At 42.8% G+C, this 25,339-nt stretch overlaps 2 protein-coding genes across 2 annotated transcripts in view; one reads left to right on the top strand and one right to left on the bottom strand.

Moving 5' to 3' along the window:
* The window catches only part of RNF115 (ring finger protein 115), a 65,074-nt gene extending 62,609 nt beyond the window's left edge, over positions 1 to 2,465 (top strand). Inside the window, exons 8-9 of the mRNA XM_025858460.2 lie at positions 189 to 304; positions 1,186 to 2,465. Coding sequence (XP_025714245.1) covers positions 189 to 304; positions 1,186 to 1,317 — 248 coding nt within the window. The 3' untranslated portion in view covers positions 1,318 to 2,465. The remainder of the gene's footprint in view (positions 1 to 188; positions 305 to 1,185) is intronic.
* Positions 2,466 to 8,657: 6,192 nt separating this feature from the next.
* CD160 (CD160 molecule) lies at positions 8,658 to 25,138 on the bottom strand. The gene is made up of 5 exons (XM_025858471.2): positions 25,020 to 25,138; positions 17,528 to 17,672; positions 16,325 to 16,651; positions 12,676 to 12,813; positions 8,658 to 9,987 (listed from the first exon to the last, which is right to left on the bottom strand). The coding sequence occupies exons 2-5, from the start codon at positions 17,592 to 17,594 to the stop codon at positions 9,980 to 9,982; spliced, it is 540 nt and encodes a 179-aa protein (XP_025714256.1). The 5' UTR covers positions 17,595 to 17,672; positions 25,020 to 25,138; the 3' UTR covers positions 8,658 to 9,979.
* Positions 25,139 to 25,339: the final 201 nt, after the last annotated feature.

Genomic DNA, 25,339 nt, shown 5'->3' on the forward strand with positions numbered 1-25,339 from the left:
CATGTCCCTGTCTACTACCACCTCCTCCCCCATTTTGAAATAAAATTCCTGCTTCCTGCCTCCTCCACCTAGCATGCACTTAATTGTATCTTTTCTGTAGGTATTCCTTTGGTTAAAAGACAGTAGGCTAGTTTTTTCTTCTTTCTTTTTGCTCGCTTACTTTAGAAGGCATTTCTTCCTCCCAACAGATATGGGTTTAGAGTGTCCAGTGTGCAAAGAAGATTACACAGTTGAAGAGGAAGTCCGGCAGTTACCCTGCAACCACTTCTTCCACAGCAGTTGTATTGTACCGTGGTTAGAACTGGTGAGTACAGACAGCTGTCATGTGTTTTGGGCCATCTCTGCCAGTCACATCTCCTCGGGGTGGGGGGATGGTTTAGGGTTCATAGAGAGCCAAGCAGAGCAGATTTTAGTCGCTGGCTAATTCCTACTGGCGCCATTGCCATTTTGTAGATCACTGTTAGGTCAGAACTTCTCTGACCAGAGGTTACCAGACCACAGCCGACAGGTCTCGGGCCTGCCACCTGTTTTTGTAAATGAAGTTTTCTTGGAACACAGCTACGCTCATTTGTTTACAGTTGTCTGTGGCTACTTTTGTGCTGTGTCAGCAGAGTTGAGTGGTTGTGACACAGGTGGTATGGCCTGTGAAGTTTAAAATATTTACTACCAGTCCCTTCACAGAAAGTTTGCTGACCCCTGCTCTAGACCATATCAGGTCACTCTTTCTTTCTTTTTAAAAGATTTTATTTATTTGAGAGAGAGCACATAAGTGGGGGGAGGGTGTTGTTGGGAAGGGCAGAGGGAGAGGGAGAAGCAGGCTCCCCACTGAGCAGGGAGCCTGGATGTGGGGCTCCATCCCAGGACCCTGAGATCATGACCTGAGCTGAAGGCAGACCCTTAAGCGACTGAGCTGCCCAGGCGCCCCCAGATCACTGTTTCTGGTTAGTTCTGTTTGGTGATGTGTGGTAGCTGTTGTTAAATTGCTGGCCTAGAATTTTGTCATTTCTGTTTAAAGTTCTGTTTGGAAGATGTCCTGTGTTATACCTTTGAGTCCAGCGTGCACTGTGTGAGAATACATGCCCTTTCTGTTTTTCTACTGCCAGCTCTCAGGGTTTCTTAAAGTGTTTAGCACTTCCAGCTGCTCAGGTCAGGCTATTTACATGGACTGGTATCTTTCTGTTTCAGCATGACACATGTCCTGTATGTAGGAAGAGCTTAAATGGTGAGGACTCTACTCGGCAAACTCAGAGCTCTGAGGCCTCTGCAAGCAACAGATACAGCAGTGACAGCCAACTACATGACCGATGGACTTTCTGAAGCTAAAGCCTGCATCTGAGCCAGGGCTGTGGTAGTCTTCTTATCACAGCTGTCAATTGTATCAAAACAAAAAAAACTGTAGGTGGATTTAGGAATTGCGTAAGAAACCCCAACCCATAATATTAATGCAGTGAGTGTTTTTCTTCTCTAAATTTAAAGTTAGTATCTGCAGATGGAATTGTATCTACAACCAAATGCCTCTTATTCCTGAATTCAGAGTGATACTTTTATAAGTGTGAAACTTGATTATGTGGGTTTCCCCTGCCAGAATAGAATCACTTTACCTTACAGTCTAGCTAGGGTCCCACTATCTGTCATGTTCTCTTGTAGTGGATGTTTCCACCTCCTTCTCTAACTTCCACCCTACCATTAGTGTATTTAATTATAGTAGATGCAGTGGAACCACAGTCCTAAAGTCCTGCTGATACAAAGTCTTCTAATTGTACAAAAGCATCTACTCTTGGCCACATAAGCCACAAAGCAAGATCAGATTAATTCAGGAATCTGAGACTAATTGTTTTGTTTTGAATCCTCAAAATCAAAGAAAAGTTACAGTGGGGAGGAGAAAGTGGCTGATTATTGTACTCTTTTGATTTTCTCATTTCAATTTTTAAAGACTACTTCACAAGGTGCAGTTTCTGCAGAAGCCAACATGACATGTCTTAGGAATCTCGTTGTTGGGAATCTGATTCTGGTTTCCTTTTGGAAATGAGTTGGGCAGCATACAGGCACAGAAGGACAGGTATTTGAAATCTTTGGTTCTGAGGTTTCTTTAATGACCCCCAACTCATTGTTTACTGCCTTTTGTCATGGGGACCTTAAAATAATTTCCCTTAGAAATAGAATTACTTTATTACTGCTTCTGCAGCCAATTCACTGTTTTTAGTAATTCATTGGTCTTCAGGAACTGAGATTTCACATTGTCTCATTTTAATTTTTTAAGCCCTTTTATCATCTCTGAAATCTTTCTGTTCTGCTTGGTTCTGGTTGTACTTGGTATCAAACTGATTATTGTGATCATGCCCGAAACAGCTTGGCCTTGGAGAGGTGGGCATTCTATTTTCAGCCTAACAGTGTCTCATTGCACATGCACATGCTCTTTGAAGCATTTAAATGTTTAAAGTTGAATAAATGAAGAAGATCAAGAATGTTGTTGGAACTTAAGAGTCTCAAAAGGAAATGATGGGGGCATGTAACCACTGTTCGCGCACCATAGAGGGTGACGGGGCTCCATTTGTCTGGTCACATCAGCCCTTCATAGTTTGGAATGATTTGAACAAGAAGGCCACTCTTTGGTGAGTGTTTTTCTTGGCTAGGAGTCTTTCCTCAGTTTTTGTTGACTATCATACACTGGTTTTATGGGCGAGGGAAGGGGGTTAGAGATATCTTTGTACTTTGGTAGAGGATAAAGAAGTAGGGGAGGGAAGAGAGACAGTGGGAGAGTGGCTTGCTGAATTAACAGCCTGCCTCTAAAATTGTGACCATAAGGTATGATTCACGTTAGGCCCAGAGGAAATAAAATATGTTTTCTCCTCTGCCTCTCATGTTATACCTCTGCAGAGATCATTTCTTTGGAGAATGTGAGCTATTTACTGTGGGTATCGATGTGTAGCCTGAAACTACACATTGGTTTTGAGGGTGGGGGGCACTGGGGTCAAGAAGCTTGGGTGGGGGGGAGGGGTGAGAGGTATATTCTGAATATTTAATTGCCACTGCATAGATGGAGAAAGGCCATGCTGAAGTTGGAACACATTGTAGTTTTCAAGTAGAACAGTGTCCACTGTCTTAGAAAAATTATGACAGCCAGAAATTACTGTCTCCCTGTTAGAGCCTGGAGATGCCAGACAAACAGTTGTGTTTTTACTACAAATAGAAAACTAGAGAACCAGAAAGGATCTGAGTAGCTCACAAAGGGTCAGAAAGTAAGTACTGGATAGGGAGTTACCTTTTTAAAACACAGAATAGCAAATAGTGGTCAGTCTCAGTTATCTGAAATTTTCTTCTTTTTTTTGCTCTGATAGAGGACATGAGGCTCCTTTTGCTGTTTCCTGTACCTTTTCCACTTAATGATTCTGTAGTGAGTGTTTCTTCCTAGGAGGTATCTTGGAATTCCAGGTTAATTTAGGTTAAGGAGTGTAGTAAGGTTTTCCAGAGAAGCAGAATCAATAAGGCAGTAAGGGTGGGTGTGTGTGTGTGTTGGTCTGTCTGTGTAAAGAGATTTATTATAAGGAATTAGCTTGTGTGATTATGGAGGCTAAGAAGTTTCAAGATCTCCAGTCAGCCAGTCAGTAGATCTTACGGTGTAGTTCTAGTCTGATTCCAAAGGCCTGAGCACTAGGAGAGCCAGTAGTATAAATTCCAGTGCAAAAGCTGGTGGAAGTTTTGAGACCCAAGAAAAGCCAGTTGTTTTTTTTTTTTTTTTTTAACATTTTATTTATTTGAGAGAGAGCCAAAGAGCACGAGAGAGTGGGAGAAGCAGACTCCCCACTGAGCAGGGAGCCTGGTGCAGGGCTTGATCCCAGGACCCTCAGATCATGACCTGAGCCAGAGGCAGATACTTAGCTGAGCTACCCAGGTGCCCTGAAAAGCCAGTTTTAGTTTGAGTCCAAAGGCAGGAAAAGACCCGATGTCCTAACTCAAACAGGCAAGGGGAGTTCTCCGTTGCTAGCTGGAGTGTCAGATGTTTTGTTCTAGTTGGGCCTTTAACTGATTGGAGGAGGCCCACTGACATTGAGGAGAGCAATCTGCTCTAATTAGTCTACCTATTCAAATGTTAATCTTATCAGACATACCCTCACAGACACACCCAGAATAATCTGTGACCAAATATTTAGGTATTCCTTGGCTCAGCCAAGTTCACATAAAATTAACCATCACAGGAGGGAAAATAGAAATACACACAGGGAGACAAACCATAAGAGACTCTAAATCTTAGGAAACAAACTGAGGGTTGCTGGAGGGGAGGGGGGGTGGGGGGTTGGGGTAACTGGGTGATGGACATCGGGGAGGGTATGTGTTGTAATGAGCACTGGGTATTACATAAGACAAATGAATCACAGACCTGTACCCCTGAAATAAATAATACATTATGTTAATTAATTGAATTTAAAAAAATGCACACAGCAGAGTGATACCCATCCCACTTAAGTTTTGCCAGATAAACAGTGTGTCTCTATGAGAAATGTTTGCTTTGCTTGGAGACCTCAGTAATAGGGTTAAAAAGTAGAAGAAATATATATGGGATGAGGGCCAGTTTGCTGTGTGCAACATACCTATTTTTCTTCTTTAACCTAAATTAACCTGGAAGTCTGAGATGCCTCCCATTCTAGGAAGAAACATTGCAGATTCATTGATCTAACACCCCGACATGGCTGGGGCAAAGGGTTAGCTTCTAGGAATGCCTTGCTCTTAAATGTTTCAAACAGTTTTAGATACAGTGCCCAAGGCAGAGGGCTACATAACCCTGACTTTTATAACTTCATTCCTTTACATTTGGAAGACTTACAGACTCAGGAATCTGGAGCCTTAATAGGAGTCAAAGGAGAGATGATTTAACTGTTGCTGATTGTCACAGAGAATAGGAAACAATTGCAATTTCAGATCTTGAACCCTTATACTTGAGGCCTTTATATTCATAGTAAATGGCCTATGGATTCCATGCAGAGCTAAACAGATTGTTTTCTTTTTTTGGGGGGGGGGGGGAAAGGGCGCACACACGGGCGGGGGGGGGGGGGGGAGGCATAGCGAGAGGGAAAGAGAGTCTCCAGTAGGTTACAGGCAGCGTGGAGCCCAATGTGGGGCTTGATCTCACAACCCCAAGGTCATGACCTGAGCCAAAGTCAAGAGTTGGAGGCTTAACTGACTGAGCCATCCAGGTGCCCCAACAGATTATTTTCTTATTCATGAATGTCTTTTCTTCTTTATCTTCCCTTTGTCCACTATAATTTGAAATTAGAGGGGCGCTTGGGTGGCTCAAATGTTTAAGTGTCTGCTTTTGGCTCAGGTCGTGGTCTCCAGGTCCTGTGATTGAGCCCCACATTGGGCTCCCGGCTCAGCAGAAAGTCTGTTTTTCCCTCTTCCTCTCCCCCTCTTGTGCTCTCTCTCTCTCTCAAATGAATAAATAAAATCTTAAAAAAAAATAAAAAATAAATAAATAAATTGGAGGAAAACTATTTGTTAGCACATAATTAGGATAGACCTCCTAGAGATTGGTAAACTTACAAGTTGGGAACTGATATAGGGCAACTCCTTGCTGGCCTCCAAGTGATGATTGCTTCTGGGGTAGTTTCCATAGGGTTTAGTCTAACTCAGGTTCACATGGGTTATCTGGCTGGATAGAACTGGGAAGCTGGGTGGGAAGGGCAGAGTGGTGAACATTTAGCTGAGATCTCCCAACATCTTTACAATTTCTAAGCTAATGAGTTGGGAGTAGGAAGAAAGAATAACTCTGGCCTTAAAAACTCATTTTCCCTCAAAGTTCCTACTGCCCGTTCTCTGAAAAGCTGGGAATCATGGAAAATCCAGAATGGCATTGGGACTTTTGTAGCTCCTGGACTTTTCCTTACAGTGTTCTAATTTATAAGAAAAGGGAATTACTCTAGGTAGGAGTAGCTCCTGGACTTTTCCTTACAGTGTTCTAATTTATAAGAAAAGGGAATTACTCTAGGTAGGAGATGTGGAGATGACTATAAATTAAATAGCTACCTTATTATAAATTTTAGTTGTCAACATTTGCAACAGTTGAGCAAGTGCTTATTAGATGTTTTCTTTGAGCAGTACTCTCTCTGGTCCAATAATTAGTTCTCAAATTTGAAGGAAGTTTTCTGGGGAAGAATTTTTTTTCCCAACAGCTCTCACTTTGGTTTAATAGCTAATAGGAGAAAAAATTCCTTGTTTATGTCTTTGTGTTCCACATTGTGTGTGTGTGTGTGTGTGTGTGTGAGAGAGAGAGAGAGAGAGAGAGAGAGAGAGAGAGAGAGTGTGTGTGTGTGTGTGTGTGTGTGTGTGTGTGTGTGTGTTCATATATGTACATTTCACAGTAGAGGAAGAAAGGGATGTGGTGGCTATTGGGGTAAAGTTAGCAGGTACAGCAGAGGGCTGGAGCCTCAGTCCGATTCTCTCACTGTAGGCCCTTGTGTTTCCATAGTTCTCTGCTAAGGGGCATTGTTGGGTTGGCTGCCAACCAGACACCCTGCTATATAGTGTGTGGGTAAGGGATTCACTGGAGGTAAAAGCCTAGTCATTTCTAAGGATTGAGGGAAAAAATGGCTTTGAGGATAGCTATTATCCTCTGTTTCTGTAGTATAATTAGTTGAACACAAATGCAAATATCTATTGCTTTTTAAATTTTTAAAAAAATTTTTTTAGAAATTACTGTTACCAAATTGACTTTTCTCTTGACCTTCTGCATGCTTCGGTTTCTTTCACTCTGGTATCCACGTGCTCTTTCCTCAAGGAATACAAATGATATCAGTCTTTTTTTTTTTTTTTTTTTTTTAAAGATTTTATTTATTTGAGAGAGAGAGAATGAGAGATAGAGAGCACGAGAGGGAAGAGGGCCAGAGGGAGAAGCAGACTCCCCGCTGAGCAGGGAGCCCGATGTGGGACTCGATCCTGGGACTCCAGGATCATGACCTGAGCCGAAGGCAGTCGCCCAACCAACTGAGCCACCCAGGCGCCCCAAATGATATCAGTCTTAACAAAAACTAATCTGGAGGGAACCATAGTTTGTGTATGTTTTAAACAACAATAGAATAGCCTTTTGGGCTTTTGGAAGAGGGAGCTCTTTAGAGTTGGTTGTTAAGAGCTGGTCTAGGCAGGCCAGTGACATCTGTGAAGGAAGACAGATTTTAGGAGGAGGAACAGGGCTGATGAATAAATAGTAGCATGAGCTACTATTTGGCTTCTGAGGTAGGGAGGTGGGAAGATAAGAGTGCTGTTCATTAGGACAAACCAACAGGGATTTGGGAGTTTGGAGAGCAGACTCTTATTAAGAGTTTCCAGAATGAGTCTCATGTAAGTTCTGAGGCAGGAAGTTGAGAGAACATATCACAAGTGGTCACCCTGCGGGGGGAAATTGTAGCGAACAGTAATGTCAGTGTCTTAGCACTTAGACCAGGAACCACAGGGCTGCTCCCAGGGTTTAAAGTAGAATGTGTAGAATACAGTGTGTACAACTGGAGATATTTTCTAGGATCCAAGTAGAGCCCTTGTCTTAACCAAAGGACATGAGGTTTTGATCTCTCATACCTGCCAGATAAGTGGAATTACAGGCATTCACCTCTAAGATTATATACATATAAACCTTATAAAGTTTTGCCAGAATGCACTTAGTTGGTGTCCACAGAAGTGGAGTCTATGTTTGTTGCCTTTCCTCTTTCAGCTGGGTATCTGTGATTCATGGGATGTAGGCTTGTGTTTCTTTACCTTTTCTAATAAGGTGTACTGTTTTTAAGGTCCAAAAATTATTAGACTCCTCACAACAAGATGATAGTTGTATTTTTAGTATTTTTTTATGAAAAAATACATAACAAAAAGCTGCTGTGATTTCAGTGATGCTTTAAAAAAATTTTTTTTTTAAAGTAATCTCTACACCCCATGTAGGGCTCAAACTCATGACCCCGAGATCAAGAGTCATATGTTCTTCTAGCTGAGCCAGCCAGGCACCCATCAGTAATGCTTTTAAATCAGTTTGTCTTTATTAGTAACACCATAATCTACATCCAGTTGAAATATAGTATATAAATATTTGTAAGATATATTATTTATTCAGGCAGAAGATGGTGCTTATACAGATTCCTTATAATAGTCCATGGCCCCACAGAGGTTCAAATGGGTTGTGAATCACTCCTTTGGATTGAGGTTAAGATGTGTGTTCAGAAAACTACCTATTCATGCATGGAAATTTGTAGGCTTATTTGAAGTCAGTGATACCAATAATTTTTAAAGCCAGAATATGAATATTTCACATTTCTGTTTGACCAAGTCTTGAGATAAGCAGAATACATAAAATGAATTCTTTAGAAATGGGAGTTCTGACTTGCTGTTGCTTTGTTTATTCTACTTAGAGCTAATAGTCCAGTGCTCTTGAATGTCTTAACAAGCTTGGACAGCGGTCATGTATCCTTCTGCAGATTTTTATGTGTGGACTATAATTAGTATAGCACAATAGATGGAACATTTTCTGTAGTAGGATGTGGTGTGGCTTCTTTGTGAGACTTCCAGTGATTGTGTAATGTTGGGAAATTTCAGAAGATTCTTTGAATAGTAAATAGTAAAAGACCTCTCCACCCGTATGAGCTTAAAATTTAGAAAAAAAACCTACATAAAACAGAGAAAGATTAAAGTGAACATAATTTAATGGAGAAAGCTTTGGAGACTTTGGAGTCAGAATTCAAATGGTTGTGGGTTTAAAATCTAGAATCTCAGATTTGATCCTCAGAGCAATGCTATAGAAACAGTAGATAGAGTAGGCAAGATCCCATTTAGAGAGAAGTAGACAGAAATTGCGTCTCAAAACTTCATTTGCCTAAGGACACAGCTGGTACATTGAAGAGCCAGGATTTGAATCCAGGTGTTTTGACTCCATGCCTCGTCTTTTTTACCTCCATAAGGCACAAAACCCAGAGCCCTTAGTTTGAGGGTCTGCGCCATCACTAATAAGGGTCTAACCCATCTTTTTCAGCCTTTTCTCTCTCTCTCTTCCCACAAACCTTCGCTCCCACATTTGGCAGGTCCTGGCCAAGGATCACAGGTAAGGTGTCCTGTTTCCTTTTGCTGGCTTGCCGTTTAGCTCCAGTTAAATTGTCTGTGTCTTAATCTCTTGGTTCATGTAGTTCCTCCTCTCAGGACTACCCTGTTGTTGTCCACCTCCTCTCCTCACCCTGCCCCCATTTAACTATGACAAGAGGTCATCTGTCCAAAGAGAACGACAAGAGGATTTGTGAATTTAGGAGAAAAGAAAAGGCTGCAAATATCACTCTGGGCATTTATTTAAAAGGAAAGAGATATGACCAAAGAGGCTGACGGGTACTCAGTTGGAGCTGGGCGTTCTGCTGTGTGGTGCACCTGGGCACACAGAGCTTCCTCTTCCTCTAGCCACACTGTGGGGATGCTGTTGAATGCCAGGGTCTCTCCGTTTCTTCACTTTCTTGCCAAGTCAGTCACTGGCTCGGGCTCTCCGTTTCCTGCCCTACCTATCTTTGCTTGTTTCTTCTCTCTTCTTTCTAGTGCTAAATAAAAGTTTCTTCAAAAACAATTGGTGTTCTCATTTTGTTTGGCTTGCTTGTTTATTTTACTGTGTTGGAGGAAGGGGGGAGGAAAACTTTTTCTTCAGTACAAAAACACACGTACCACATACTTAATCCAATATTTGAGTGAGAACTGTCCGCCAGCTACTTTTGTAAAAGTTGTTCTTTTTTTTTCTTTTTTAAGTGGTTACAGAGGTGGGAAGAAAGGCAGGTTTGTTATGGCAGTGAGGAGGGGAGGTCAAGGAATACATTATTTGTCCCACCTTATATTTCCCAGATTCTTGGCGTATTTAGCATCTCTTCCCCTGTGCTGTTTTCATCTCCGTGTATGTTGTAATGTGAAAGGTAGCAAGGTAAAGAGAGTCAGGTTTATCTTGCTGGAACTTGTTCTTTTAAAGTTTCTGGCACAAGGCTTACAAAGCTGTAGAAAGAAAAAGGAAAGTTTGTATTACTGTCATACAACTTAGATACCTGATGTAATTCATTGTTTGGCCCTGGTGACTAGGGGGGGAACGGAAAGGAAAGAAGGATGGGTATATAAAACCCTTCTCTATAATCAGTTGTATCTTATTGCTAAAAGTTGCAGTTGTGACCTCTAGCAAATCTGACTGGTCTGGTGGAAGTGGGGAGGAAGCCAACCTTCAATGTCTCCTTGCGGGAAGGTAGGGCAATCGAAGAAGAAATAGATGCCTCCCAAAAAGTTCCAGGTAGGTTTTCCATGTGAAGGCTGACACAGTGATAGGACAGGGATACTCCCTGAAGGTGGTTTCATGAGTTGAGGGAGGCCCAGAGATCCAGGAAACTTACTATCCTTTTTTTTTTTTTTTTTTGAAGATTTTATTCATTTATTAGAGAGAGGGAGAAGCAAACTCCCCACTGAGCAGAGAGCCTGATGTGGAACTCGATCCCAGGACCTTGAGATCAGGATCTGAGCTGAAGGCAGACGCTTAACCAACTGAGCCACCCAGGCGCCCCTTCCTCATCCTTTTGGTAACATATAAGCATCCTAACTTGATGTACGTGATCTCTCTGGGCCTGACAAAATGTGTGTCCTTTTATTCTACTGAACATTACCCTTTCCATAGTTTTGCTAAGCCTTCAGTTGGGGGGAGAAGGATAAAAGGCATCAACTATCCAAAGTTCATTCCCTTTACCTGATTGGAAAGGGGAAAAGAGCTGAGAGAGTTTTTGCTCTAGCATAACTTGGGAGTCAAAGGTAGTAAGTGGTCATAGATTGCATGGTTAGACTCAATTTCCTTTTCAGAGTAGTTGTTTCTGTATGAAGAAATACAATTTATTTTACTAACAGAGTAGCTATCTGAGGGAATTTAGATTCAATAAAGAATTAGGTCTAAAGGATCAGACTGCTTGATATTCACAACTGTCATAGGCTTACATTTGGCACGTCCTTGCCAAGGATCACAGGTAAGGTCTGTTTTCTTTTGATAGTTTGCAGTTAAGAGGCTGGAATAACGGGACGCCTGGGTGGCTCAGTCGGGTAGGCGTCTGCCTTCAGCTCAGGTCATGATCCCAGTGTCCTGGGATAGAGCCCCACTTTGGGCTCTCTGCTCAGTGGGAGCTGCTTCTCCCTCTCCCTGCCACTCTCCCTGCTTGTACTCTTTGTCAAATAAATAAATGAAATCTTGAACACACACACAAACTTAAAAAAAAAAAAAAAGGCTGGAATAAGGGAGTGTTAGGTGATCCTATTTGGGAGGAGGCAATCTCAGAATGGGGAGGGTGGTGAGGGAGTTGAGAGAGAAGATACTTGGCATATAGTAGGTAATTACTGAAAGCCCATGGTTTTGGAGTGAGAAGGTCCTGTATTCCTGTGAACTGGAGCAACATTTAAGCTCTTTGTGTCTGTTTACTGATGAGTAATCGGAATGTTTGCCTGGAAGGGTTATATGGGTTAAGAATCACCGTATGTAAAACCTAACCCATCATACAAATTCTTTAAACAAATTAAGAGCGTACTGTGTGCCTGGTACTGTCTTTTTGTTGGGGTAAATGAGACAAAAGCCCCTGCATTATAGAGCTTATATTCTGGTGGCATGCAAACAGTGGTAGTTATTGATTAGAGGAAAGCTTTAAAAAAAGTGGAATTAAGAATGCCAAGGACAGGGGCGCCTGCGTGGCTCAGTCGGTTAAGCGTCTGCCTTCAGTTCAGGTCATGATCCCAGGGTCCTGGGATCGAGTCCCGCATCGGGCTCCTTGCTCAGCAGGAAGCCTGCTTCTCCCTCTGCTGCTCCCCTTACTTGTGCTCTCTTTCTCTCTGTCTCTGACAAATAAATAAAATCTTTTTTAAAAAAAAGAATGCCAAGGACAGGCGGGGCGCCTGGGTGGCTCAGTTGGTTAAGCGTCTGCCTTCGGCTCAGGTCATGATCCCAGGGTCCTGGGATCGAGTTCCGCATCGGGCTCTCCCCTCATCGAGGAGTCTGCTTCTCCCTCTCCCTCTCCTTCTGTGTTCTCTCCCTCTCAAATAAATAAAATATTAAAAAAAAAAAAGAATGTCAAGGACAGGCAAAGAGCTGCGTCAGTTACTGATTATGCAAAAATGTAATGGCAAATCATTGTGAGTTCCAATCTCTGTTATCTAATAGGGAAACCTGGTATCTATACTGATGTGATGCTCAGAGAACTCACCTACAAGTGTCTGTACTCAATCTGCCCATCAGCCTTTGCCAAAGATCTGCATTTTTAAAGCCCACCTCCAGACCCAGTCTGACTCTTGCCTTGTTCATCTTCACATAATAGGCAAATATCTGTTGCCTTTACTTGTAGTCTTCTGTTGGCCCAGTGAGTAGAGGCAACTGTATTTATTTATTTGCCTCTTCCACAAGCTCGCTTTCCTAACAGGTCTGACCTCCTGTCCAATGGAGAAGGTGTTTCATCCATCTTCCTCTGGTTATTATAAAGTCTTGAGTCCTTTTGGACCAGTTTTGCCCTCATGTTGGTTTGGTGTTTTCCTGTGGACAGCCGGGGCCTGAGCAGCACTTCACTCTCCCACTCTAGGCTTCCTTTCTACATCTCCTCTTGGAGGATAATCAAAATGTCAAAGGTGTAGCACCCTCACTGCCTGGGGTGCTTAAGCCTCTTCTGAACATACCTTGAAGGGCCACCAGGCCGGTGACCAGCATCACCCAGGCTTTTTCTCGCAGGAAGTCTGAACCGAGAGCGCCTTTACTGTGACTGAACGCGGGGTGCCCTGTTTGTTTCAATCCTTTCACTGTGTGGTTCCCTGCCTCTGGTTCAAAAGAGAATTAATTATCAGGGGAGGGTTTCAGAAACCACTAATACCTCCTTTGGCGTCATCTCAGAACATCTTCTTTGATCTCCAGGGACAGTGCCCAGCACAATTTATTGCCCAAATAAGTATTTTTTAACATTTATGAGTAGTGATGATGAGGTACTTAAACAGCGAAAAATAGAGAATCTACTGTGTGTCACACTGGGGATGCAAACAGGCCTACCTTGAAGGAACTTTAAAGTCTTGTTAGAGAGGCAGCTGGAACAGCTTAGTCACCTTGGACTTGGGTGCCCCCTCACTTAAAAACCATCTTCCAGAGTGTGTCAAGCAGTTTAGCATAAGTTAAAATCTGGACTTTGGAATAGATCTGGATTTTTTTTCACCATTTACCAGCTGAATAAAATTACCCCAAATTACCTTTGAGACGGACTTTTCACATGACAACAGCTGCAACCTCAAAAAGGCCATGAAGATTAAATGAAATAATCGATACATCATTCAGCACAATGCCTGGCACACATGGCAGTAAATGTAGTAGTGAATGGTAGACATTGTTTACTGATACGATATGTGACTTGTCCGCCTTTGTTAGTTTCACCTTCCAAAAGGAACTTTTATCATCTCTGCCTTTGGTGAGTATCCATATGTGCTGACTCTAATACTTAAATATACTGAGGATGAGAAAGGCATTTTATCTTACGGAGCGCCATCACAAGTAGAAGTGCTTAGGGCACATTAAAAGAATGTGATTAGATTATAGACTATATATAGATGAGTTTACAAGGAGCAAGGGCTTTCTTGCTCCCCCCATTCTATTCTCCAAGCTTAGCGCTGTGTCTGTGGGATGCACAATCAATATGAGAAGTGTGAGAGGAATGACAGAAGAGTTTCCCCTAGTGAGATCACCTGGAACAGAGTATTCACATGAATAGAATGAAATTTTACAGAGCCTCTGGTGCAAGGCAAAAGTAATTTAGACTTTGTCCCCTGGACAGTGAAAAGCCGTTAAAACTGGTGGTGTGGCATGTACAAATTAGCATTTTAGAAATAGGTCAGGTGGCTGTTTGGTTTGGAGACAGAGATAGTATTTAGAGTTGATGGATCATTTATTAGGTAACAGCTCGGTGCCAGGCCATGAGGTAGGTGTGGGAGGAGATACAACAATGAATAAGACGTGGTCGGATCTCAAGGGGCTTGCCAGGAGACTCTTGGGGATATTTTAAGTGTGAGATGATGAAAACTTGGAAAACCCCTTTGGAAAGAAAGGAATAAAAAGTGGGGAAGAACTAGTTGTACTTAGTAAATGTATGGAGAAGAGAAAAAAATCACCAAGATTTTGACTAAATCATGGGCAGAACTAGGGTCTCAGGTTTGAGTGAGGAGATGGCAGGGCAGTCAGAAGCTAGGAGCCCAGTTGTCAGTGAAAATGTTAAATTGAGACTTAGGAAGAGGTTAGAGCTGGGCAAATTGATTTGTGGGTCAGTTCGCAAGAAGGTGCAGGTAAAATCATGAGCGTAAATGAGAACTTGGGAGAAACAATAGGGAAAAGATCAGAGAGGTGAGGAGTGAGTCTTGGGGAATGAATTCTCATGTTTGAGTGGTGAGAGGGGGAAATGGAGACAGAGAAGGAGAGAAAGAACAGCCAGAAAGGCGGGAAAACCTGGGACGTAGAGAGTCACAGAAGCCAGTAGAGATGGGAGTTTGTTAAGGGAGAGAATGGAAATGCTAGATGCTGCAGCGAGGTCAGAGGGGAAGACACCAGGAAGCAAGGAGGAAGATACAAATCAATCTAGACTGACGTAGAAAACGTGGATTAACTGCTAGCCATAGGAAATGATTAAAATATTTGTTAAAAAGCTCTGGGCTAGGTTTTTATTTGGGAGGGGGTGTAATTTCTAGTTTTCTTAAAGTTAAAATATAGTATTTGAAAGTTCATAAAGAATAATAGCAGTGTCCTTTTTTTCTCCTGGCTTATTTCCCCGGGACAACCACTGTCAGATGTATCCCTAAATAGTATTCCTAAATAGTATGCTTATATTACCACTTCTTGATGATAAAATTTAGGCATTATCTATTGATTTTCTGTTAAGATGAAGATATGTTTCTCTTAAACCTCTACGCACTTTCCTTCTCTGCATCTTTCACAAATCATTATATTACACATTGTAGTTAAATTAATGTTTATGTAATTTGGATTCTGTAAATGTTACGTATTACAGAGCCAAGTTGTGTGCCACGATTAGGTTTCCTTTTGTAAAATTCGGTGTTTTCCCTGGAGATGATGATCACTTTTTTTTTTTTTAATCAGGCAGAATTTTCCATATCCATATCTTTACTCCTTCATCCAGTCTGTCACAGGCCTTCAGAAAGATGACCTATCAGTTCTGTTTTCCCCTCCTCAAGATCTTTCAGAGCCCTCTTTCCCTTGTTCCTTTTGGACCAATTGCCTGTTTTGGCCATTTTTCATTCTAGAATTTCCTTATTTCCTTTCCCCTATTAGAGTCCTTACTTTCCTGGATCCCATTTTATCCACTCTGCCTATTCACTTCCTGTTTTTCTGAAGCACACCTCTGGTGGCTTTTTAAGATCACATGGAAGGCAATCTTTTTTTTTTTTTTTTTGGAGTCATTACATGTCTGTCTGTATTCTTTCCTCACATTCGATTGGTAGTTTGGATGGATATAGAATTCCAATCGGAACATAATTCTCAGTTTTGAAGGCTTGTTCCTTTGGGAATATAGAAACACAAGAGTCACTCTCGGCTGGGCCTATGAGGAAGTCATATATAAAGCTGAGTCTGGAGTTGACCGTATTTAGGTTTTGTCTAAGTAGTAACAGAGTAGGGGAGTAGGCACAAAATAAAGGAGATATGCAGGAATGAGAGACCTTACTGCCCCAGAGAGATTGAGACTGTAATTGTTTAGGTTCTGTTGGCTTTCTGGTTTCTGATTCCAGAAACCAGATCTCATGAGGGCTTTTTTATTCTTGCTTTATTATTTGTTCCTTTTAACCTATGGCAGCTTGAGTAGGTTTCTGTTTCTTACAACTAAATGTTCATTAAGACAACCATCTGTTTTATCTCAAATCCATCTCTGTCACAGCGTGAAGGCTGTGTCTATATTTAGAAATAAAACCACATTTCTGAGAGCTCTCTGAATTAGAATCAGAAAGCCTAAATTTCAGACTTTGATCTGCTTTTACTGGCACTGGTCAGTGAGACAAATTGAAAAATTGCTTTACCTCCATGTAACCCAGTCTCAGTGTCAATAAAAATTAAATGGTTTACCTCAGTAAGGTTTTTAAAATAAAAGACGAAATGAGATTACTTTTGTATTCATGCTGTGAGCATTTGCCACGGCAGCGGGACTGGTGGGAAATGACTGAGTAATGGGAAGGACTCTTCCCCCAGGAAGACTGCCTATCCAGGACCTGAAGTAACTATTTCTGTCTCTAGCTGTCGACCCTGCTTATTATCTCATCTGCTGGCATGTGGGGTATCAGAGCTTACCTGTGACTAAAACAGAGAAAAAGTGGCCCTGAAGGCGGATTTCTGGCTTCTGGCTTGTGGCACAACACTGGTACCTCCCGCTGTCCGATGGTGTGGTTTGGTTTATGGTGAACACCAACTTAGATGATCTTTCACTGACACCATCTCTCCCAGGATCCCGTTTAAGTCTCAGTTGCTCTAAGCTGGTCTCGGGGAAACAGTCCGAAGACCTGTCCTTGCACAAAAACACTATAACCCCCTCAGCCTCTTCTTTCTTATACTTCAAAGTACAGATCAAGCTTAGTCGTTTTCCTTCCTGGTGAAATGAGCTTTGGATGTGCATGCACCCTGGAACGGGAAGGGGGAAGAATTAGCCATGGGAAGTTTGCTCACACAGACTTAAGTTCACTCACATAGAAATGTTGAGGCAGAGGTGGGGGCTGCCCAATAGACATTAAATACCACCTCTTAGAAGAGTATTCTATGGGCTATACCCATATCTGAGGGAGACCTGTAATCCCAGTTATTCGTTAATTCAGAAATGGTTTATATTTTATTTCTACTCCAAATAGAACTTGTATAGGACCTTTATTAAAGTGCATTTATATACATCTAATCCTTGGTATAGCCCTAGAACCATGTACTGTTGTTCCCATTTTATAAACTGAGGTGCACAGTGGTTAAATGGGTTGTTAAAGTTGACATATGTCATATATATATATATTTTTTTTTTTTTGAGAGAGTGGGGAGGGGAGGGGCAGAGGGATGGGGGGTTGGAGAGAGCAGGCTCCACGTCCAGCATGGAGCCCAATGTAGGGCTTGATCTCATGACCCTGAGATCATGACCTGAGCCGAAATCAAGAGTTGGATGCTTAACTGACTGAACCAACCAGGCACCCCAAGTTGACACATGTAGTATCAGAATCTCAAACCTGGATTTCATAAATTTGGAATGTATAAGATCCTGAAAGAATCTTAGGTTGAGGGCCAGATTACCAGGTTCTTGGCAACACATAGCAGAGGCAGAATGTCTGATGGGGAGGGTAATAGTTTTAACAGAAAAAGAAAAACTATGTTTTTCACCCTTTCATTAGTGTCAAGAGGGAGTGGGTCCTTTTCTTCCCCACCAGAAAAAAAATCTTGGGATCCATCCCTCCTCATGAGTCCAGGATTTTCCCTGATGGCCATCTCTGCTCTGGGGATCTGGGGAGGGGCTGTCCTCACCGCCAAGCTGGATGTCCACAATTGCCAGCAGAGTGGCCAGGGCCAAGCAACCTCTGCCAGGTGCCATCACTCTCCTGCACGTTGTCAGCAGCCGCAGGAACTTGACGCAAATGTTGGCTCCAGTTATGTCCTTGGCCTCACTTTCCTGAAAGCACATGAGAACTCCTAGACAAGGCCTCCCAGGGCTCCAAGACCATCTCCATGTTCCAGGCACTAGCTTAAGTTGGCTAGAGTCAGGTGGAAGAAGGCTTGGGCATGAGAGTCCAGCTGGCTGGGAAGTGAGACAGTTAAGTGAGGTGTACTGGAGAGAAGAGAGGAGAAAAGAGGGAAGAGACATAGACACTAAATGCTATATTTTCAGAATATTTTTTTCTAAATTAAGTTGTATTACTGGGTCAAAGAATATGAACACATTTTTTTCTACTATGTATTATCAGATTGCTTTCCAGAAATATGGTTGAGATTTGGACATTCAGCAAGAATGTGCTTGTCAGCACTGAATATTGTCTTTTACATTTTTGCCAATTTGATGAATGAAAAATTAGATCCCACTGTTGTTTTATTTTGCATTTCCATGACTAGTGGAGGTGAGGATCTCTTCATACATTTATTGGTCATTAGTATTTCCTCTTCTATGAATTGCTTGTTCATATTCTTTGCATTTTTTTTCCAAATCAACTTTCTAAAAAATCAGTTTTTCTCTATATTAGAGATATTACCCTGGCCTTTTTTCTTTTTTTAACAAATATTTTCTCCCAATTCATTGTTTGTTTCTTTCCATCAGGAAAAATCACATCTGTATTGTAGTTAAATACAGTGCATCTATGTTTTAAGTCATCTGCAGTACTCTGTAGTGAACTTAGTCTGTGTGAGCAAACTTCCCATGGCTAATTCTTCCCCCTTCCCATTCCAGGGTGCATGCACATCCAAAGCTTATTTCACCAGGAAGGAAAACGACTAAGCTTGATCTGTACTTTGCAGTGTAAGAAAGAAGAGGCTGAGGGGGTTATAGTGTTTTTGTGCAAGGACAGGTCTTCAGACTGTTTCCCCGAGACCAGCTTAGAGCAACTGAGACTTAAACGGGATCCTGGGAGAGATGGTGTCAGTGAAAGATCATCTAAGTTGGTGTTCACCATAAACCAAACCACACCATCATCAGTTTAAGAAAGTTTCCCTCAGGCTAGAGTTACACTTTTTCCCCCAATATTTTATTGTTTTACCTTTTTATGTTTATATCTTCTAATCTTAGCTAAGAAAAATTGTTCTCATGTCAAAAAACCCAAACTGAACCCAAAGCAAAACCAAGATAACACCTGAATTTTCATCATTTGGAAATGGTTGAATAAATTTTGACTCATTCATACAGTAGAATATTATATGTTATTAAAAAGAATGAGTTTTCTAAATATGAGCCTGAAGGGGGATCAATAATATACCATTATGTCAAAAAAGGCAAATTGCAGGGCTATGCATATAAAATAAATATTTTTATTTTTTTAAAATCCTCTCTCTCTATATGTGTTCTAAAAATATATTTAAACACTTTTGTAGTTTATAACTTTTTGGATAGGTAATTACATTCACAGAGTTCAAAGGGCAGAGGTGTACAGTTAAAAGTTTCCTTCCTACTCCCACCCCCAGTGATCTATTGCCCCTTCCCTGAGTCAACCAATGTTGCCTTATTGTGGATGCTTCTAGAGATATATTCTATGAATATTTAAGAGGTTCCATATTTTTCCTTTTATAAAAAACATCAACAACAACAATGAAGGATAGTATACAGTACACTCTGTTCTACATTTTGCTTTTTTCACTTACCAGTGTGTCCTGTGGAGACCATTCCATATCAATACAGAAACAGCTTTCCCTCTTTAAATATTGCTGCACAGTAATCATAATTATGTGAATTTATTCTCATAGATTCCTACCAGTGAGGATTTTGATTATTTCTGATCTTTTTATTGAGGTATAATTGACATACATGATATGAGTTTCAGGTATACAAGTCATGATTTGACACTTGTATACACTATGAAATGATCCCCACAGGAGGTGTAGTCACCTTCATCACCATGAAAATTTACCCCCCAATTTTTTTCTTTTGATGAGAACTTTCAAGATTCACTCTGCCGGCAACCTTCAAATGTGCACTACAGTATCATTCACTGTAGTCACCATGCTGCACCCACATCCCCATGACCGGTTCATTTCACAGCTGGAAGTCTGCCTCCAGACCCTCTTCACTCATTTCCCCCACCCCTCAGGCTCCTCTCCTCTGGCAACCACCATTCTGTTCTTTGTATCCATGAGTTCAGTGGAAAATATTTAAAAGTGGTGAACTTTTGGGGGGAAGGGCAGTTCCTGTGGGTTGAGAGGCAGATGAATGTAAGGAGGCTTTTTTTTTTTCTCATTGCATACTCTTTCGCTTGATAAATCTTATCTTATGAATGTATTACTTTTTTTTAAAGTATTTTTATTTTTGAGAGAGAGAGAGAGAGAGAGAATGAGCAGGAGGGAGGGGCAGAGAGAGAAGGAGGCTTCCTGATGAGCAGGGAGCCCGATGCGGGGCTTGATCCCAGGACCCTGGGATCATGACCTGAGCCAAAGGCAGACGCTTAACCAACCGAGCCACCCAGGTGCCCCTAAATTTGTCACAATCCTAAGGAAAACTCCCAGTGGGTCTGGCCCCCAGTGCTGCTGCCCTAGCCTTGACCTCGTGTTCCCTCTCCTATGTGTTGTCCTACTTTCTTTTTTTTTTTTTTTTTAAGATTTTATTTATTTATTCAACAGAGAGAAACACAGCGAGAGAGGGAACACAAGCAGGGGGAGTGGGAGAGGGAGAAGCAGGCTTCCTGTGGAGGAGGGAGCCCGATGCGGGGCTCGATCCCAGGACCCCGGGATCATGACCTGAGCCGAAGGCAGACGCTTAACGACTGAGCCACCCAGGTGCCCTGTGTTGTCCTACTTTCATGCTGTTCCATGTCTCCACCAGAAAGTCCTGCTGAGTCTTGAAACAAAACATTGAACTTTCAGTGACATGCTTTTGTGTCTAGCTACAAAGTATTATCTGATTTGAAAAGGAAGATAAAGAAATCTTGCCATTTGCAACAACATGGATAGAAATGGAGGGCATTATGTCAAGCAAAATAAGTCAATCAGAGAAAGAATTATCATATGATCTCACTCATGTGGAATTCAAGAAACAAAACAGAGGATCGTAGGAAAGGGAAGGAAAAATAAAACAAGACGAAATCAGAGAAGACAAACCATAAGAGACTCTTAATCATAGGAAACAGGGTTGCTGGAGGGAGGTGAGTGGGGGGATGGGGTAACAGGGTGATGGGCATTAAGGAGGGCACATGATGTAATGAGCCCTGGGTATTATATTAGACTGATGAATCACTGACCTCTACTTCTGAAACTAATAATACACTATATGCTAATTAATTGAATTTAACTAAAAAAGGTAAACTCAAAAAGGAAGATAAAGAAGAATTGCAATTATTCACTTAGCATAGGTTTGTGCTTAAAAGCACAGACTCTGGAGCCAGACTGCTTGTATCTCAAAACTTACTAGTTGTTGGGCGCCTGGGTGGCTCAGTTGGTTAAGCGACTGCCTTCGGCTCAGGTCATGATCCTGGAGTCCCAGGATCGAGTCCCACATCGGGCTCCCTGCTCAGCGGGGAGTCTGCTTCTCCCTCTGACCCTCTTCCCTCTCGTCTCTCTATCTCTCATTCTCTCTCTCTCAAAAAAAATAAATAAAATCTTTAAAAAAACTTACTAGTTGTGTCTCAGGCAAGTTTCTTAGGCTCCTGGGACAGGAACTATGCTCAGCCCTTAATAAATGGATATATTTGACAAACACTGAACAACTATGATGTGTCGGGCACCAGAGAGCACAGAGAGATGACTAAAACAGAGGCCGACTCTCTCAGTGATTCTATGCAGCCTCTAGTCAGAAGGACTGGTCTGTAATCTGACTTTGGCACTAACTAGCTGCATAATGTTGGGCAAGTTTCTGAACCTCTCTGAAAAGCAGCTTACTCAGCTGTAAAATGGTGATAATATTCTCTTCCCAGGATTGTTCTTTGGGTTAAAAGAGGCAACCCATGTAAACTACTACACAGTTCAATGCCAGTATAGTGGCTGGCATAGAGTAAGGGCTCAGTAAATAAATGTTAGCCATGATTATTTTTATGCTTCCTCATATTTGCGGCAATTTACGTCCCAAACACATCCACGTCCACAATTGTGTTTAGTTCTTATAAAGCACAGCTATTCTAGTTATTTAGAAAAAAATTGTCACTTTTATTAAGCGTATGGAAGCTTAGAGAGGTGTGTGAATAGCTTAAAATCACAGCTTCTAAGTGAAGGAGCTAGCATTGTTAACTCCCAAGTTATGCAGGTCTGTCATGTCCTTTGTGCCTCTTCTCACAGCTCTCCAGCCATTCAGGAACAGCTGCAGTCCAAGGAGGGCTGTGCTAACAGTAATAAGGTCACAAAGTATACCAAGGAATAGGAAAGAAGAAATTCTGAATGAGAGGTCTGGAAAGGCTGCAGGATGGGAGTGCAGTTGGGCCTTGACAGATGTTTGCTGACTGTGGTGAGGTAAGGTGGGGAATGGGCTGGGGAGATTTGTCTTCCAGCCCCGGCTGTGCATTAGCTAGCTGTAGGATATTGAGAAGGTCATGTCCCTTCTCTAGGTGTGTTCCCTGAGGGACTGGTGCAGCGGGATGGGAGGGGGCGGGGTAGGAATTGCTTCCAAGCAAAGAGCTGCAGAGTGGCGGGCAGGCTCACAGGCGCTGATGCAAGTGGCCGGGCTTCGTGGTGCCTAGGGCCGAGCTGAAGCAAAGCGTGTAAGTTTATCGTGGGCCGTTCAGGAGGCCTGGGGCAGGTGGCGGCCCTGGGGAACGGATGCTCTTGGAGTAGGTGACCTTGGTGCCTGGAGGAGGAACACCCCGGTGTGATGCAGGCAGGGCTTGGTGGAGCCGGCACCGCCGCTTCTGCATTGTGACCACCAGAGGGCGCTGCCTTCTAGTTGAAGCCGGAGATGGCCCGTGAGCCGCCGGGGCGCGGGGTAGGGCGTGCAGGGTAGCTGGGGAAAACCTGAACTAGTACTGGAGGTGTGGGCGGTGCAAGATCCCGTCTGGTGGGTCCCGAGGACGCAGTCTGTATTAGAGGCGCAACTGGCCCTCCGTAGCGGGAAGAGGTGTTGGGGAGGGAAGTGGGAGGACTTTCTGGGTCCACGAGCTAGAGACAGGTCTCCTCTTCCTCATAAAACGTGGCGAGCCCTGGAGTCGGCAAGGATGAAGGTCCAGCTTAGGTTGGCATCGTCACTTTTCAGCCTTCCCCAGGGCTCCTGAACTATGATGGGTGCCTAGGAACCCATGGACTCTGAGGATGTGCCTTTGGAGGTAAACACCCGCCATCTCCCCAACCTTATAAAGCGGGGGGCACCTGGAGTCTCAGACTCAGATCCAAGCTTCGTGCCATCTGGGGCACGTTACCAACCTTCCTCTTGTGTTTAAAGTTCCCTCCCATGAATGTTGCGATAATTAAATGACACATGGATCTGTGCCCGACCTTTTCTGCGGAGTGTGGACCCACTGCTGGTGGGTACAAGACTGTAAGGAAAACACTCTTCTCTTTGCTACTAAAGCCCAGATCTAACCTCTCAGAGGAGCTGGAAGGCTAACAATCAGCTTCACAAATATTTGTTTACAGATACCCATTTGCAGATCTCCCACCAAGTTGAAAAAGATGCCCCAGACCCAGAGATGGGATTTCATCAACCACCACAACCTCAACTTCCTTAAAGTAGGAACAGATTAGTAAGCAAATTGAAGTTAGCCGCCGGAGGCCCTTGGAGCACTTGCCTGCTTTCTCAACCTTGCGGCTCTTACCCCCTTGACACATAGAGCCTGGCTTCTCAACCTTAGCATTAGTGCACCAGAGGCAGCTTTGGTTGTCTGGTGAAGCCTGTGGATCCCCTTCTCAGAATAATACTTACAAATTAATAAAATAAAATATAAAGGATAACAAAGGAAACATTGTATCAGAACAGTTGTCTAAACATTAGAACATGTGATAGAGTAGTATAAGTGCTTCCTTAGATCTAGCATCAGTAAAAATCTTAAAAAAAAAAAAAGTAATTATTGTAACTTCATAGTAGTGATGAGTGTATGTGACATTTTGAGAAACCTGTAACAACTGTAATGAGATTTGAAAATATTTTGATTTCTATTGATGGCAAATTCTATTGTGGTTTGTTGCATACCTTCATAACTGAAGCAAATGCTTGCTAACTTTCAGCTAGAAACTGGTGGAAGTAAAGATATGTTTCCCCCAGATTCACGAATCCCATGAATGGACCCCCAGTGCAGAACTCCTGCAGAATAGGCTCCTTGTTTTGCAACTAGGGAAACTGAGGCAACCAGATCTCCTGATTTTTAGATGAAAGGTCTTCCACTAAAGTGCATAACTCCGGAAATTAGAGGAAAACTTTCTTCTTCTTTTTTTTTAATGCGGGGCCTGGATTCATGACCCTGAGATCAAGACTTGAGCTGAGATCAAGAGTTGGTTGCTTAACGGACTGAGCCACCCAGGCGCCCCAAGGAAAACTACTTTTTTTTTTTTTTTAAGATTTACCCATTCATTTTAGAGAGGCAGGGGGAGAGAGAGGGTGGAGGGGTGGGGCAGGGGGAGAGGGAGAGAGAGTCTTAAGCAGACTCTATGATGAGCGTGGAGCCTACACAGGCTGATCCCATGACCCCAAGATCACAACCAAGAGTTGGATGCCCAACTGACTGTACCACCCAGGCATCCCATGGAAAACTATTTCTGAACCATTCTTTTCACTCTGGAATTCCCAAGTTTACTCTGCCAAAATATGCCAGTTGGCCCGAAGCCTCTCTTGTTGGCATCACCCCCAGAGCATAGATCTGGGATGTAAACTTCCCTCAGGGATGCCTCATAGGACCAGCCTGAAGCTCCATGGAGCCCAGTGGCTTGTCCTAGGCCAGGCTTTGAGGGATCCAGAGGAGAGTGGATCCAAGACTTGGTAACTTTCCTCTGGTGACTATCTCCTTTTTACTGATAAGAATGACCCTTTGTGATTCATCCCCCACGAACACTGAACAAAAGAAAGTGGCCTGGAGGATTTAGAACAGCATAAGAGATTTATGCTCGGTTAGGTATGTTACTTCAAGGCGCTCGCCTGGATTTCCCTCCCATGAACACAGAGTACAGTTCTTTCCCAGTTGAGGTAAGTGTCAGAATGGGGCTTGTATCCCTGGAAGCCTACTGGGGAAGAGCGAGCATGGTGGCCCGGCTCGTACAGTAACACTTCTCTTTCTAGGGTCCCGAGGGTAAAGGGCATTGCAAAAATCAGGGGTTCTCAGGGACCTCACTGGAAGCCTGTCCTTACCTGAGTGGTTCTGTCAACTGTCCCATCCCAGTTCCCGAACCCCAGATCCCCAGTGGGTCTCATTACCTTGGGACAGAAGTTCTTCTTTCTTGCTCTCAGCCTGGGGGCTCTGGTGAAAGCACTTTGAATGAGCTCTCAGCCCCTGACTTGTTCTTTGGTCGTCTCCCACTTCCGTCATTGCTCACACCTTCATTACTGGTATATATGGTCTTTGAAAACCACAGCATGGGTTTTTGTTGCAATCAGGGGTCTTCCTGCCTCTCTCTCTCCTCCACCCCCATCGTGAACTTTTTTCTTCTCCACCTCATTCTCTGCAGCTTTCTCCTTTTCCTCGTCCTTTTTTGTGTGTTAGAGACAGACTCTAGCTGCTGAGGGGGCTGAGAAAA

Source organism: Callorhinus ursinus, unplaced genomic scaffold (genome assembly GCF_003265705.2).
Source record: "Callorhinus ursinus isolate GAN/ISIS: 27379988/994484 unplaced genomic scaffold, GSC_fseal_2.0 scaffold121, whole genome shotgun sequence".
Classification (NCBI taxonomy): Eukaryota; Metazoa; Chordata; class Mammalia; order Carnivora; family Otariidae; genus Callorhinus; species Callorhinus ursinus.